At 41.7% G+C, this 11,770-nt stretch overlaps 1 protein-coding gene across 1 annotated transcript; it reads left to right on the plus strand.

Moving 5' to 3' along the window:
* Positions 1 to 434: 434 nt before the first annotated feature.
* LOC133553448 (transcriptional activator protein Pur-alpha-like) lies at positions 435 to 9,270 on the plus strand. The gene has a single exon (XM_061901662.1). It carries the CDS (start codon positions 545 to 547, stop codon positions 1,388 to 1,390), a length of 846 nt encoding a protein of 281 aa, XP_061757646.1. The 5' UTR covers positions 435 to 544; the 3' UTR covers positions 1,391 to 9,270.
* Positions 9,271 to 11,770: the final 2,500 nt, after the last annotated feature.

Genomic DNA, 11,770 nt, shown 5'->3' on the forward strand with positions numbered 1-11,770 from the left:
TGCTGATTTCGAGGCCGGTCCTGGGACACCCAAGTTTGCTGCAGGCCCACAGGCCACGCCCCCTCCACAGTTAGCTTCAGAATATCAATGTTATTACAAAGAATAAGAGACCTATTATACTCTAGAAATGTAGGTCTTACTTAAAAATGCACACATTTAGTTGTGTTCAGTGTTATAAAAATATGATACGGCTCTTACAGAAATACATTTTTAAATATTTGGCTTTCATGGCTCTCTCAGCCAAAAAGGTTCCCGACCCCTGGCTTATGCCTTGGGCCGGCCCTTGAGAACCACTGGACTCACCCGTTGCAAAACGTTGCGGAATCCGTGAACGTCTTGAACGCGGCCCGCTCGCGTAGAACCACGGTAATGACGCCGCTTACTTTCCTTTTTTGTTTTTTTTTCTTCTGCTTCTTCTTCTTCTTCCCATCCTCCTCCGCTCTCTTCTCGCGATAAGAGCCGGGGAGCGCTTTGACAGGCAGTCGAGGTCGCAGCGGGCGGAGGGAGAGACGGTGGAAGGAAGGTAACGCAGGGAGGCAGCATCATGGCGGACAGAGACAGTGGCAGTGACCACGGAGGGCCCGCCGCAGGCCCCTGCTCGCTGGCCGCCGGCGCGATTGGCGCCGTGTCGCGGCTGCAGCACGACACCGAGGAGCTCGCCTCCAAGCGGGTCGACATCCAGAACAAGCGCTTCTACCTCGACGTCAAGCAGAACGTGAAAGGACGCTTCCTGAAGATAGCCGAGGTCGGCGCGGGGGGGAACAAGAGCCGCCTCACGCTCTCCATGTCGGTGGCCGTGGAGTTCCGCGATTACCTCGGGGACTTTATCGAACATTACGCCCAGCTGGGCCCGAGCAACCCCGACTTGGTGCACGACGAGCCGCGGCGGGCGCTGAAGAGCGAGTTCTTGGTGCGGGAGAACCGGAAATATTACATGGATCTGAAGGAGAACCAGAGGGGGCGGTTCCTGAGGATCCGGCAGACAGTCAACCGGGGGCCCGGGCTGGGGAGCTCGCAAGGCCAGACCATCGCGCTGCCGGCGCAGGGGCTGATCGAGTTCCGCGACGCCTTGGCCAAACTCATCGACGACTACGGCGTGGACGAGGAGCCCGCCGAGCTCCCGGAGGGCACCTCGCTCACCGTGGACAACAAGCGCTTCTTCTTCGACGTGGGCTCCAACAAGTACGGCGTCTTCATGCGGGTCAGCGAGGTCAAGCCCACCTACAGGAACTCCATCACGGTTCCCTGCAAAGTCTGGTCCAAATTCGGCAACACCTTCTGCAAGTACGCGGAGGAGATGCGGAAGATCCAGGAGAGGAGTCGAGAGAAACGGGCCTCGGAACTGCTGCCTGAAGGCCCGCACGGCGCCGACGACGCCGACGATGACTGACTTCTTTTGGGGGGAAAAAGTTGATATCAAGAAAAAGAAGATCTCACCCCCCTGCGCTCCCCATCACACACACACACACACACACACACACAGGGGCGCTGCTAGGGATTTTGGGCCCCAGGAAAATAATCTTTACAGGGCCCCCAACACATAATTTCATATAATTTCATCATCATTAGGGGCCTCTCTGGGCCCCCCCATCATGGGCCCCTAGAATCCTTCTCCTTTACGCCCCCCCCCCCCCCCCTTTGGCGCCCCTGCACACACACACACACACGCACATTCTTGAATTTGTTACCTTCTTGAGACATCCGAAAAATACCTCTTTTGGGCCACCATTTCTAGATATATAAATATTTGTATTTACAACGTTAAATACAAATAATATTGTATATTTCTGCCTTTGCACCTGTCAATGTTTGCTTTTTTATGCACAATATATCAACCAAAAATCCTGACTTTGGAGTAATGTTCTCAGACTAGTATTTGGCTCTCTATTAGATGCAATGGTTTTCCGTATTGCGACCATGATTTCGGTCCTAACTTTTTCATACGTAAGATACTTTTCGTTGTTGATGTCTCAAGAAGGGTAGAAATACAGGAACACATACACAAACGCACACATACATTCTTGAATTTGTTACCTTCTTGAGACCTCCAAAAAATACCTCTTTTGGGCCACCATTTCTAGATATATAAAGATTTGTATTTACAACATTAATTCCAAATAATATCGTATATTGCTGCCTTTGCACCTGTCAATGTTTGCTTTTTTTATGCACAATATATCAACCAAAAATCCTGACTTTGGAGCAATGTTCACAGACTAGTATTTGGCTCTCTATTAGATGCAATGGTTTTCCGTATTGCGACCATGATTTCGGTCCTAACTTTTTCATATGTAAGGTACTTTTTGTTGTTGATGTCTCAAGAAGGGTAGAAATACAGGAACACATACGCACACACACACACAAACGCACACACACACACACATTCTTGAATTTGTTACCTTCTTGAGACCTCCAAAAAATACCTCTTTTGGGCCACCATTTGTAGATATATAAAGATATGTATTTACAACATTAATTCCAAATAATATCGTATATTGCTGCCTTTGCACCTGTTTATTTTTGTACGCACAATATATCAACCAAAAATCCTGACTTTGGAGCAATGTTCACGGACTATAGTATTTGGCTCTCTATTAGATGCAATGGTTTTCCGTATTGGGACCAGGATTTCGGTCCTAACTTGTTCATATGTAAGGTACTTTTCGTTGTTGATGTCTCAAGAAGGGTAGAAATACAGGAACACACACACGCATGCACACACGTACGCACACACACACGCACGCACACACACACGCAAGGCACCTGGATGTCACCCACGTTATACTACCATGTCACAGTAAAGCGCTGCTATCCAGGACTGTCACGGTTATCTACTTGATTTCAGTACAAGAAAAAAAAAAAAAGCAGAATGTTTTGCACAGCTAATATTATAAAACCACAAATCGGCACAAGAGAACATGTATTACAACCGAAATTGCAGATTCCGATATGATAAGCGCGCTACAAGTGTTATCCAATGCAAAAAGAAAAAACCTGGCATGCTTGTAGGCTCATATTGTGCACAGAAATGTAATTTGACCTTAAAAAAATGTGTGCTCTTACGCAGATCACATGCACATCCAACAAATGGGATACAGTCCATATCTCTGCTTATCATAAGGACCCATCTCCATAGAAATGAAAAAAAAAGTGCTAACTTAGATGTACTAATTATGATTTTGTGAATCAGCTGTAAAAAGATCCTTATTAAGATACCCACGTTTTCTGTGGGGAGAATTTGTGTTGTTTAGTTTTTTGTTTTGTTTTTCCTTGTGGGAGCGTTACAAATGCTAAAAGGTCCACTTGGGCGTAGTGCAAAGGCGTGATATTGAATTGAATTATATATATATATAAATATATATATTAAAAATAAAAAAAAAGACACGCCTGCTCAGTGCAGGCATCTTACATCATTACAACCCGTGCCTTATACACTCCACTCGTTTACGTGTCCTCACGTGGATGGTCCGTCACCGTAGACCTCTGTCCACTTTCATTTTACGAGTGCTATGTTAGGCAGAAACAAACTCCACACCGACCAGGATCCACACCCTCGTGGATGTGAGGCAGTGACACCAAGAGGAAGCTAACATGCTCGTGTGGCGGCCTATTCTCCACTTGTTGCACACGTACAGTCTGTTAAAATCAAAGTCGGCTCGGTTGAGACATTTTTTCAAGTGCATAGCGGCGACGAAACGAGGCGTCCTTTTCTACATGAGCGCAGGGCCTAGGTGGTAAATATCTCTTTATGGTGCTATCGCTCCAATGTTGCTCCTTTGCTCGCTTGTACATAACTTATGCATTCTAGTCCTTCTGACTCTCCTTCTCATATCCATTGTGTTTGTCCGACACCGTGTCTGGTTTCTCCCTCTCAGACAGAGGTGCAGACACCGACCACGTGGGGACAAGTCATATTAGCGTGCAATATTCCATGTGTCACGTACAGTCGTGATCAAAAGTTTACATACACTTGTAAAGAACATAATGTCACGGCTGTGTTGGAGTTTCCAATAATTTCTACAGCTCTTATTTTTTTGTGATAGAGCAATTGGAGCACATACTTGTTGGTCACAAAATACATTATTGAAGTTTGGTTCTTTTATGAATTTAATATTGGTCTTCTAAAAATGTGACCAAATCTGCTGGGTCACAAGTATACATACAGCAATGTTAATATTTGCTTACATGTCCCTTGGCAGGTTTCACCGCAATAAGGCTGTCACGATGGGGGGGTAGAAGCTTGCTGCGCGGTCGTTCTCCCAGGGAGGCAGACGGACTACTACATGGCGTTTAGGTAAAAACATGATTTAATCTTCACCAAAAAAAGGAACAAACAAAAAGGCACACAAGGCGAAAACACAACTTAGACCTAACTATGGACAGGAAACAAAAATCGCTAACTATGACATGAATAAATGAAAACTTACTTGGCATGGCATGAAGCATGAAACTATGGCAAAGCATGAAACAAGTCAGCACACAGCAAGAAAATAACTCAATGACGCCAGGCCGACTGACCGGCAATGGCAGGCTTAAATAATGCCTCTGATTAGTGCTCGGGTAGCAGGTGAGCGGCCGAACACTAATCAGAGAAAGGTGAACGCAATTACCGTATTTCCTTGACTTGCCGCAGGGCATATAGTATGCGCCTGCCTTGAATTACTGCCAGGTCAAACTCGCTTCGCAGAATAATTAGCGCTGGCTTAGTATTACCGCCTGGTCAAACTCGTGACGTTACGAGTGACACTTCCCCTGTCATCATTTTCAAAATGGAGGAGCCTGATTTCAATACCGGTAATTTGAAATTGCATAAAGGGAAAAAGATTAAGAGCTTTTCAGTAGGATTTAAGGTCTAAGCTTACATCACACTCAAATTTTTACTGCATACCTTTTGTAAGTGCCAGAGTGAGAAGAGGTATTAAAATAATTAGCACATGCTTACTTTTACCGCATGCCTTTGGTAAGCGCAGGAGTGAGAAGAGGTCTTAAATTAATTAGCGCCCCGGCGGAAATTCAAAGAAATACGGTAGCAGCAATGGCAACAAAACAAAGGAGTGAAAAAAACAGGAATTTAAAGAGTTTTAAGGTCAACAGAACAAGGCCAAACAAGACATGATCAAAAAGACATGATAAAGGCGCTTTTGGTAGCCATCCACAAGCTTCTGGTTGAATTTTTGACCACAAAATATCAGCTAAATTTGTTGGTTTTCTGACATGGACTTGTTTCTTCAGCATTGTTCACACCTTTAAGTCAGCACTTAACACTATGCCTACCGTCAAGAATGGTGGTGGTATAATTATGCTTTGGGCCTGTTTTGCTGCCAATAGAACTGGTGCTTTAAATGGGACTATGAAAAAGGAGGATTACCTCCAAATTCTTTAGGACAACCTAAAATCATCAGCCCAGAAGTTGGGTCTTGGGCGCAGTTGGGTGTTCCAACAGGACAATGACCCCAAACACACGTCAAAAGTGGTTAAGGAATGACTAAATAAGGCTCGAATTAAGGTTTTAGAATGGCCTTCCCAAAGTCCTGATGTAAATGTGTGGACAATGCTGAAAAAACAAGTCCATGTCAGAAAACCAACACATTTAGCTGAACTGCACCAATTTTGTTAAGAGGAGTGGTCAAAAATTCAACCAGAAGCTTGTGGATGTCTACCAAAGGTGCCTTATTGCAGTGAAACTTGCCAAGGGACATGTAACCAAATATTAACATTTTCAGTAGACCCATGATAAAGTCATAAAAGAACCAAACTTCATGAATGTTTTTTTTGTGACCATCAAGTATGTGCTCCAATCACTCTATCACAATAAAATAAGATTTGTAGAAATTATTGGAGACTCAAGACAGCCATGACATTATGTTCTTTACAAGTGTATGTAAACTTTTGATCGCGACTGTACGTCAAAACTAAAACACAGTACATAGTGATTTATAGATATTCAAAAAGCATGATCATGTGCTTAATAATGTGTTAGTGTTTTGTTTTCTCAAAGGTTCAGAAGTATTTTGGATCAGCGTGTGGAATTTGATACATTGAATTCAAACGTGGACATGTTGGCATACACTCACTTAGGGGTCTCACTAACACTCGCACACACAGCCTTCCCCCCCTGCGGAGGCCTCATGTTGCTTTTGGAGTGTTTGGGAGGTCTCTACAGTACTTCCAATGAGGCCCACTATCATTAGAATCCATTCTCGAGTGACCCATGTCTCTACTGTACCAACCAACCGCAGTAGAAAATACAAGCCGTGTAGTATTCTTAAAAAAAACAGTAAAAAAAAAAAAAAAATGCTTTGTTTGACTGCAAAAGTTAACCTGTGTTTGATTTTTCAGAAAAGTTTAAACGTCAGTCGGAGTTTGAGTGAAAGGCCTAAAAAAGCCAAGGACACAATTAGATCTAGATTTCATACATTAGTTGTTTCTGTGGCTATGTGAGTTTTTTTTCTATGACCATATATAAGAGCAAGCTTACTCAATATCATTCTTGGAGTGACAATTTGATTGAAAATCGATGCTCCACTCAAACCTATTCTCACTATATATTATTTGATATAAAAACGATCATACCATTTTTTTAAAACAGATTACAGGTTACAAAATCTCCCCTTGGCTACCGACGTTTGATTTGTGAAAACGATCTAAAAGTATCTGAAACAAACTTAAGATTCTCGATTTAGATGGTGAATGGATTATTTTCAGCACACCTGAATTGATTAACGCGGACCCCGACTTAAACAAGTTGAAAAACTTATTCGGGTGTTACCATTTAGTGGTCAATTGTACGGAATATGTACTGAACTGTGCAATCTACTAATAAAAGTCTCCAATAAATCAACCAATCACCTATAGTAGGGATTGGCTCTCGCGTGAGAGCAATGCATTCCGCTGAAAACTATGGAAAGCATCAGCAACTGATGCTGTGGTCAAAGTTGGAACAGGTTTTAGGAAACACTCTACTGCCGTTTGGCGGGTAAAGTGAGTGTAAAATGCATATTGGTTGTAGTTCTGATTACCAAATTTGTCACATTACATGTGTCAGGTAAACCATGACAAATAGGGCCATATGAAACATCTGGTGATACTCATAGAACACAATAAAATGCACACATCTCCCGTCCAAAGGCAAAACCCAGTAACTCAATTTTGGTCAAAACTGAGATGATAATAATTTTGGAGTTCCTAGGTGATATGCTTTACATTAGTGTATGCGATATTGTAATTTGTTCCGTAAGTAAGCTGTTACGCGCATGGCAGGACCTAGCAACTACCACATAACCGGATAGATACAACAGAAAAACCTAGTATCTCAAGGGACCAATCGGAGCTTCTTTGTCAGTCGTCTTACTGTCTTTAATGAGACATTTGCACGAATGGGGGCCGACGGTCAACCTGATTATGTAATATTATGGCACGAGGGGATATTTGGAAGATTGGCCCAGGACGTTGCAAGCACCTTCATTAAATGTATTGTTCTTGATTCTTTCCCTTGCATACTCTTTTGGGCAGATAACTGTGGAGGTCAAAATAAAAACTGGACGCTGTACACGGCTCTTGCCCAATGTGCAAACGCAGAATGGGGCACACCCGAGATTGTTATAAAATATCTGGAGAAAGGGCACACGTTCATGAGAGCAGATTCAATCCATGGCTCAATCGGCAAGAAAATGAAAGCTCATGAAAACATCTATACGTTTGATGACTTTGTAGATCTTTGTAAGACAGCATCAAGATAGATTGGTTTTCCCTTGTTTTCTCAAAATCAGCTAGAAGTGAGTTACTAGGTTTTGCCTTTGGACGGGAGACTTGTTACAGTACAGTGGAACACATTTATGTGGACTCCCCGTCCCTTGCTTCCATGTTTTTATTATTTACTCAAAAGTGCCTGCTTAAGTTGACATAAGCATACAAGGCCAATCTTTTTTGTTAATTTCAGATCCAAAGGGGTAACTTTTATGAAAATGTGTGGCAGTATCTAACGTCATTATTAAAAACTGACACTTTAACGTTCAAAGCCGGTGCTTTTCTCCTTAGGCGGTAGACGTCTGACAAAATTGCACAATTTGAGGAAAGCGGTGTACTTGTAGAATCCCTTTGTCGCCTTATCCCGCTGGCTGAAGTCCCAAGTATATATGCTATCGCCATGGTTACTTAAACGGGTTCCACTGTATTGTTGTGGTATACCAACCTCTGCACAGATTTACGGCATGGGTCTCTAACAAGTAACTTGTGGTGGTGTCCTGTCTACCAAAACTGGACAATATCGAACTTCTATCAGGCGTTTTTGTCCCTCACTGGCCAATAGCAGCCTATGGTCACATGACTCCTCGATAACCCCCCCCCCCCACAGAGGCGCTTGTCTTCTGTTGGCGCGCACAGCAATTTGTTGTGCCCATCACTGGGATGGACTGTGCTGTTGTGTTGTTTTAAAGATCGCAAGGAATATTGTTATAAAGATTTCAAGAAAGTGTAGGTTTTATCTCAAGCCCTTTACCATCCCATGTGAGATAATATGTTGTATCTTTCAAAAAAAATTGGGTGTGTGTGTACATATATGTATGTATGTATACTTATATGTGTATATATATATACATATATAGAGTAAATATGTAAATGTTTGTTATATATGATGCTCCTCCTTTCAGAAGAAAATATAACACGATGTAAACAGGAAAAACATACTGCGTTTTTCTTTTGCTTTGTATATTTATACTTACAGAAGTACATTGCACTTTAGATATATTAAGAAGACTCCAAGTCTGCATATTATTTTTGATAGGGATCTAATTCAAAGATGATAAATTACAAGCTTTGTGACTATTGCTGGACAGCGATGTATTGAGTTATTAAAGTATATTTTGTCTGTGTCAGAAAGTTTACTGCATGATAAAGTAGTGCTATACACCGATATTGTTTTTTTAAGTTGGTAAAAAAAAAAATGTCTGAAAACTGTGATTACAACCCTCTTGTAAGTTCAAGCTCTCCCCACCCTTTGGAGGAAATGTCCTGTTGAATTATGGCCTTTCCTGATTCATGACGATGGTGCTTACTTGTACTTTGACACGGAGCTCATCTTGTACATCTCAGCATCGTCAAAGCTTGTGTCCTCACGCTCCATTCACCACCTTTATTAAATTTCTGTTGATGGCAAAAAAAAAAAAATTGGAAAATGGTGTGCTGTTTTGTACAGTGCTGTTTGTTTTTAATGTTTGGGGGAGTCTTGTTGTCTGAAAAATGATTAATCATGCAATAAAAGGTCATTCCATGTGTCCCTGTCACTGCACACCTGTCTCAAACACAACATGGACGTTATTTGGTATAGCAACTTAATAGATAAATAATATCATTCCAAAGTTAATTGATTTTATTCTTCAATACAATCAAATTGGGCTTTTTAGTGTGTAAAGGCAGAGATTTACAAAATTATTAACCTGACAATGTTTTCACATTTTGTTATGAACCAAATGTACAGTTTTGAGGTTTTACCCCCATTACAACATTTTCCACAATTTATGTAAAAATGTTTTTGTACTTTTAAAATCAAAGTTGAATTTATTTTGAAGCATGTTTTGTACTAAAACAATTAGAAGGAAATTGTTGATTTTTTTTTTTTTTGTGCAAAAAAACTCAAAATGTAAATTTGTATGTCTCGTAACAGGATTTGATCCCATTTGAATTGTACCTGGGGATAGGTTGATTGGCAACACTAAATTGGCCCTAGTGTGTGAATGTGACTGTGAATGTTGTCTATCTGTGTTGGCCCTGCAATAAGAGGGCGACTTGTCCAGGGTGTACTCCGCCTTCCGCCCGATTGTAGCTGAGATAGTCGCCAGCGCCCCCCGTGACCCCAAAAGGGAATAAGCGGTAGAAAATGGATGGATGAATTGTTTACAAGCACAGCACTAATGCTGCGTGTCTAAGGGGACCATGAGATTTTGTGGGGACATTTGTCATCATTTGTATCAGCGACGGTGCAGGAAGGGGCTAGTCCTATGCTTGCTTTAAAATTTCACACATAGCGCTCTGTCATTAATGAATTGACATTTTTGCATGTGCTTGTTCATACAGAATGGTTGTTTTCCATATTCATATTTAGACCAAGAGCCAATGGGGAAACTTTTTTTAGACAAATATATGTCATTCTAAAATGGCAAAAGTGCAATATTAGGACTTTTAAGGCCTGTATTTGCATTCAGAATTGATTCTCACATCGTTAATCTTTTTAATGATGAATCAATATTCATCATTGTTTTTGCGTACTCTGATTTTGCTCACATTTTTAAATATTTAATCTAGTTAGCAGTAGGAGAAATTAAATAATATAAATGTGCTTATTATTATATACTATAAAGTTAAACTGTATTAAATGTTATGTCTGTATTCCATTCATCCAATTTCTACCGTTTGTCCCTTTCAGGGTCGCGGGGGGTCACTGCAGCCTATTTCAGCTGCGTTTCGGGCGGAAGGCAGAGTACACCCTGGACAAGTCATCATAAGGCCAACACAGATAGACAGACAACATTCACACTCACATTCACACACTAGGGCCAATTTAGTGTTGCCAATCAACCTATCCACAGGTGCATATTTTTGGCGGTGGGAGGAAGCCGGAGACCCCGAGGGAACCCACGCATTCACGTGGTGAACAGGCAAACTCTGCACAGGAAGATCCCGAGCCTGGGATTGAACTCAGGACCTTTGTATTGTGAGGCAGACGCACTAACCCCTCTGTCACTGTGCTGCCCTTATTATTTTTATTTTATTTATTTATTTTTCTTTGTCATGAAAAAGGGACGCTTTTGTCATGGAAATGGGAGGTTTTTGTGGTTGGTGCACTAATTGTAAGTGTATATTGTGTTTTTTATGTTGATAAAATAAAAAATGAAAAAAATATATGTATACATATATATATATATTTTTTTAATAAAAATGAATAAAAAATTCTTCTGCGGCCCGGTACCACTGATATAGCCTACTTGCCTGTCGATACACAAAGTAGAAAATCCTTACGTGTAATGCATTATATTGTGCCAAGCAAGTACCACCCCATATGTGCCTGATGCAAATACAGCACCAGGAACCGCAATTAGTTGTGCTCAATTTTCCCTCCAATTTTTCATGTGTGAGCAAACGCCCAAACTCCTTCAGCATTCAGTGGCGCACATGTGAGCGACTGCGGACGTGCACACTGTTATGCGCTTATCTTTTTATTTGATTTTGTGCACGGCCTAGATTTGCCGTGCGCTGAGGACGCGTGAGCAGTGTGCAATTGCACAGGCACGTACCTCAGAAGGAACGTTGGTCGTGCTAATATAGGAACGCATTACCTCAGCGCATCAGCATATTGAGAACGAAATAGGCACTGACGCTACCCATATCCACATAGGTTGTATTTGTCGAAAATATAATTTGCCCTGTTAGTTGGATGACACATCGACATACAGGCTAACAGTCATATATTTCCTCCCTTAGCCTATGTGTCGATGCGTCATTGACCGAGCTAGCATGCCAAGCATTCGTTGCACGAACATACTAGCTTTGTTAGACAAGATCATAGACAGTATTGGACAATATAGTTTACATACGAATTGTCCGTTTCCATTTATTACAAGTAATGAGAAAAGGTAAATGCCTTACTTGCCTATCAAGGAGCAAATTAGCAAGTTTGCCGTCTGACGAAAAAAATCTTCTCCGCCTTCAATCGTCTCCATCTTTCAAAGGCATCCCCGATGCAAAGCCTCGTTTTTGTTCCTGGCTTTGTCATGAA

Source organism: Nerophis ophidion, linkage group LG05 (assembly GCF_033978795.1).
Source record: "Nerophis ophidion isolate RoL-2023_Sa linkage group LG05, RoL_Noph_v1.0, whole genome shotgun sequence".
Lineage (NCBI taxonomy): Eukaryota > Metazoa > Chordata > Actinopteri > Syngnathiformes > Syngnathidae > Nerophis > Nerophis ophidion.

Excerpts from the sequence above, each read along its gene's own strand:
- LOC133553448 (XM_061901662.1), top strand. The coding sequence starts at position 545 with ATGGCGGACAGAGACAGTGGCAGTGACCACGGAGGGCCCGCCGCAGGC.